The sequence below is a fragment of the Morone saxatilis genome, unplaced genomic scaffold (assembly GCF_004916995.1).
Source record: "Morone saxatilis isolate NCDOM2014 unplaced genomic scaffold, NCSU_SB_2.0 Contig18, whole genome shotgun sequence".
NCBI lineage: Eukaryota > Metazoa > Chordata > Actinopteri > Moronidae > Morone > Morone saxatilis.
Genome location: NW_023339740.1, coordinates 24,922,857 through 24,928,221, shown reverse-complemented (window position 1 = coordinate 24,928,221; position 5,365 = coordinate 24,922,857). Strand labels below are relative to the sequence as shown.

Genomic DNA, 5,365 nt, shown 5'->3' with positions numbered 1-5,365 from the left:
TAAAAAAAACAGTAAACAGTAAATTGGTTTATGTTTGTTTTTAAACCTTTGTAAAGGAGGCAGAGTGGACCGGGTGCAGTGGCGGTTGAGCAGTAGCTCAGAAAAACCCAAACACAGCATATATGGTGTTATTGTCTCACTAGATTTATACCTAATAGACACAGACACAGAGCCACACAATGCTAATAAACACATTATCATTAAAGGAACAAATGTGTGAAATACTGACAGCAGCATCGGTGTATTGGTGTTCTGGGTTTCAGTAACTGGTCCCAATTTAAGACCCGTCACTAGTACGCAACCATAGTTGTCGTGTTGTCACATGCTGATAAACAAAGAAAGTGAGTGTGTTGATTCAAGGAGCACAAAAAGTATGATGAACGCAAATACAGATTCTGATTCCTGTCCTTATAGATTCACTTTACTCGTTATAATATTTTTGTTTCAGTTTGTGCAGCCCTCTCTGCGTGTGGAATAGTCCATCTGGTTTCCATTAAAAACAGAGACTCAAGTATGTTTCAGGTTTCACAACCTATAATTATGAGCATGACAGTGATTATTGAGCACTGGGGGAGTCACAGCGGACGTTACTGTGGTTGAACTTGTAGAGACAGATCCAACACTGGGACAGCTCTTCAGATCAGATCAGCATCTACTTCAAAAAAGAACAAAAGAAAATCACACAGCTTTAAACACACTGCATGTTGTTTGTTTCATCCATCCCTTTTGTATTCTGCTGTGAAATGAAGCACGTAGACTCTGCTCGTCACTATCTGACAACACACAGATGTGTCACTGACAACACCTGGACAGTGTGATCACAACTGAAACAGACTCTTCTGTGTCATCCAGTCGTGTAATCACATGTCTTATTGAGAAAGGCCATCCACACTGTGATGTGAGACCTTCTGATTTATTTACTTTAGAGTTCAACAAGCTAAGATTTCAGTGGCGAGACACTGGAAATGGCAGCCAAAATGAGAAGAAAATGTTGTTTTAAAGTGATCCTCAGTATCGTGGAGACAAAAGAGCAACAGACAGCGCAGAGATATAAAGACAAGTTAATTAATTTAAGACAATCAGTTTCAGTCTTTTTCTTCTTATTTATTTTTTTAGCTTTCTCACTCACATCATTAACACTGAGAGGGAATAAATAACTGAAGTCTTATAAAAATATATTGGTGAATCTCATCAGTATGTGGTGGATATGAACGAGTTTTATAGATGTGAAGACAACACAAACATATTTTATAACTCTGTGCTAAAGCTCTTTATATCAGTTCAGGGGCCAATAATGTTGATCTTAATAAATCTTGATTAATTTAGACAGACATATATAAGCTAGTCAACTTTGCAATGTTTTTTCCTTCAGTTTTATGCCATCAATCAATCATTTCTAAGAGCTCTTATCATATCAGTTGATTTAAATTATGTATTTTCACTATTGGAATAAAACTCACACCAATGGTTGAAAGTAACTACATTTTCTCAAGTACTGTACTTAAGTGCAATTTTGAGGCACTTGTACTTTACTTATTTCAGTTTTATTGTACTATACTTCTATTAACATATTGCACTCGGCTGCATTTATTTGGCAACTGTAGTTACTTTTTTACTTCAGTAAAATATCTAAATACTTCTGCCACTACTGACTAAAACTAAAAACATTTAAAAAATAAAATAGTAATAAGTAAAATCTCCCTGATCTCCCTCAGGCTATGCAGTACATGGAGCTCCTCCCAGAGAGTCAGCGTCCTGTCTCGGGGACAGAAGGAGCGTTGGAGCGACGCAGGCAGCTCTTCAGTCAGCTCCCCATCTATGATCAGGACCCCATGAAATGTCAGAGCCTGACCAGTGAGGAAGAGGTACCGTACTCCAAAGTATTTATTTCTCATGATTATAGACAACATGGTAACATCAGCTTGTTGTAACTCACTAATTATGTGCTGTGTGTTGTATGTTAGTTAACCAGTATCACTTAAAACAACATCTCTTCCTACGTCCTCCTGCAGATTTCCTCCATGCTGCTGTTTGTGAAGCAATATAAACAGGAGGTGCTGGGAGTCGGAGAGGTGGCCTTACCTGGTGATGGTGGCGCTCTGAGGGAAGCAGCCATTCAGAGGACAGCGAAGGAGGCTAAGGACCGCAGCAACAGCAACAAGAAGGATGCTCTGGAGCACCAGGGCCACGGCTCGACCAATAGCACCGCTGCCTCCGCTGCTGGATCCACTAATGGAACAGATGAAAGCATTAAGACTGAATATGTAAGTAAATAAGGCGTCTTTAAAGGTTAAATCATGTTAATACTGGTTGCAGTGCTTTCCCAGTCCGGTACAGGTATTCTGGTCCAGTTAGTTGCCTTCACAAGTTCTTGTTAACTTTTACAGAGGAGCAATAGAAAGTACTGGAAACATCACAAACTGTCATTGGGATGTAGTGAGTGATTTAAAGCACACAGAACATCATTGGTACCCATCTATTCAGTATGAGGTGCATTCACAGAGCCCTAAGGACCCTTAAAGACGGCACCCACCCCAACAACAGCTTGTTCACCCTGCTGCCGTCTGCCAAGAGGAACAGATCAGCTGCCCTACCTCCAGCACTCAACCATGTAAAATAGTTTTATATCTATGACCACCAATCTACTGGAGATCATTTTTGTATATAACATTTGCTTTTGTGAGTAGCATAAAGGAAACTACAACTTAATCACATTATACAACCCTGTGTTGACAATTGATCAAACGAATCAACCCTATTTTCCCTCTCTTGTCAAACACTTGCAGACTCCCATCGCACTGTTAGAGATTTTTCAAAACCCAAAAGACCTTAAATGCTCAGTTATGTGAATGCTGCCCAGTTTACACCCACTTTCTGTACACCAGGTCGTTCAGAAAATATATCAGGTTCTTATCACGCTGAATGAAGGATTCTAGACCCTTAAGATATCACAGTTAATAGGCTTCATCACACTCCTGACTGCATCTAATTCAGACCTATTTCTGGGGCTTTCTGTGGTTGCTTGTGGTTATCAAAGTTCAAAGCAGGACAGACGGCTTGCTACTTAGTTATAAGAGATGCTACCAGCTGATTTGGGGTGTGCTGGTCTTTCTTAGCTTGCAATTGTGAAACCTTGTGAAAACCAACAGAAAAATTTAAGGGTTACTCTGCACTCATAGAACTGGAGTTATATCCAGGTAACTGTTTGTGTAACAATGAAAGTTTCCTCAAATTTCCTCACTGTAATGTTTCCGTTCCCATTTTAAACCAGAAGTTTGTTCCACTATCTTGATACCTTAAATCACTTTCATATTCTGTGCTCTCTCTGTCCATCTAGCAGTGTACTGGTTGCCACGGCGAGGTCGCCAAGGAGACTCCAGCTGTTCATGCTGAGCGTGCAGGTTACCACAGCGCCCTGTGGCATCCCACCTGCTTCGTGTGTTCAGAGTGCGGTCAGGGATTGGTGGACCTGGTCTACTTCTGGTCCGATCAGAAGCTGCTCTGTGGAAGACACTACTGTCAGACGGTCTGGCCGCGATGCTCAGGCTGTGACGAGGTGAGACGACATCACTTCCTGTAAGACATAATCAATATCAGACAGAGGAACGTAGTGATGTGTGTGAGGGGATGAAGACGTTGTTCTCCAGAGGATGAATCTTAATGACTTATTGATCCTCTGACTTTCCCTCTTGTGCTCTAATGTTGTCATATACTTTGGTTTATGACGTAAAAATCATAGACATATAAATACATGGATGCCGCTGTGTTGGCTTCGGCCCATTGTTAGGATACGTCACCATCGCCGTCATATTGGACCGGGCAAGACTGGGCTGTAAACAAATACAAGTAAACCAGGGAGTTAACCATTTTTTTGTCATTTGTATATTCAGGTTTATGATATTTTTTGTCTCTAGTTACTTTATAATTAATATGCTATAATAGCTGTAAGTGTATGTAGGCTTACATTAACTGAATTAAAGAGTTAATTGTCATAATAATAATAACAAAAACTGCAGTTTCTCAAACAGCCACTTTGACTCCAGCAGTGAGTCAATCTCCATAAGGCCCCGTATTAAAATGCCTAAAGCAGAAATAAACATATAATAAAAAAGGTTTTACAGCCTTTTGGTCTCTAAAGATAATTTTCCTGTTCATGACAACACAGAGGGTGAATTATTATATTACTCACCTGTTATTAAATTATATCGAGGCTTTGAGTTGAGTTTGAGTCATAATTAAGACCATAATCGCTTTGAGTGACAGGTGGGCGCCGTTACAGGCGACTGTTTTCAGTAACCACGCTTTATTCAGCTCCACGTCTTTGCCCATTTTTGGGTTAGCTGAGAGCTTGCAGAGTCAGAACCGCCGTGATGCTAATGTCCGCCCACACCAAGATTCACAACGGCTCCTCAGAAACCATACGGGCGACGTCACAGAGACTACGTCCATTTTTAACTATAGAGTCATTGCGGCAGGTGGAGATGAGGGTCTGCCTATTATAGTCCTACAAACATTATCAGTTTATCATTAACTGACCCCCCCATCCTTGTTCTCCTTCCTCAGCTGATCTTCTGCAAGTCGTTTCACACAGCTAAAGATGGACGGACGTGGCATCAACAGCATTACTGCTGCTGGAAGTGTGGCCAGAACCTGGATACACCCTGTCAGCACTGAGACACTCACACAATGTAGAAATCAACACAATGTGGTTTTAAGAAGTTTTAGCACTGCTCAACAACAGAGTTACACGGTGCTTTAGAGACAGAGAAGCTGTACTGAATAAAAATAATGTGAGACAAAAAATATGAATATGTAGTCTGTTAGCTTGTTTTATATAAAACAAAAGAACTAAGTACCAGATTAATAATACCAAATAGGTAGAGCTTAAAAGATTTAAATTATATGTTGACGTGTAGTATTTTAAATACTTTATCTTACAAAGAGAAAACGTCCAGTTGATATATTGATGTTTAAAATACTTAAACCATCTAGCTGACACTGAAGTACTTAAACACTTGTTCAGTTGAGCCTCCTGTTGTTTCAAGTACTTAAGTAAATGTTTAGTTGACACAAAGTGTTTAAAGTACTTCAGAAACATTTGTTTGATTTATTAGCACTTAAAGTGCCGACAGTGACCAGATGTACTGGTTTCAGATACAAACAGCAGCTCAAAGTACGGAGGACCAAACCTGACAGTGAACAAATAACATGAGAAATAAATATATTAGTGCAAATAGATATAAATGAAAAAAGACAATTAAATGTGATATTTCAACTCATTTGAAACAGAAAAACCAGATTAAAGATGAATTATATTTGAATTAACTTCTAAAATGTCAGGTTTGAATCTGTTTGTGTTTCACTT

At 39.5% G+C, this 5,365-nt stretch overlaps 1 protein-coding gene across 3 annotated transcripts in view; it reads left to right on the top strand.

Moving 5' to 3' along the window:
* lmcd1 (LIM and cysteine-rich domains 1) overlaps window positions 1-5,359 on the top strand; it is a 14,557-nt gene extending 9,198 nt beyond the window's left edge. For 2 of the 3 annotated variants that reach the window (XM_035662345.1, XM_035662343.1), the window contains 4 exons: window positions 1,716-1,865; window positions 2,013-2,264; window positions 3,338-3,556; window positions 4,564-5,359. In XM_035662345.1, coding sequence (XP_035518238.1) covers window positions 1,716-1,865; window positions 2,013-2,264; window positions 3,338-3,556; window positions 4,564-4,674 — 732 coding nt within the window. In that variant the 3' untranslated portion in view covers window positions 4,675-5,359. The remainder of the gene's footprint in view (window positions 1-1,715; window positions 1,866-2,012; window positions 2,265-3,337; window positions 3,557-4,563) is intronic. The other variant, XM_035662346.1, reaches the window with a different exon arrangement.
* The last annotated feature ends 6 nt before the right edge of the window (window positions 5,360-5,365 follow it).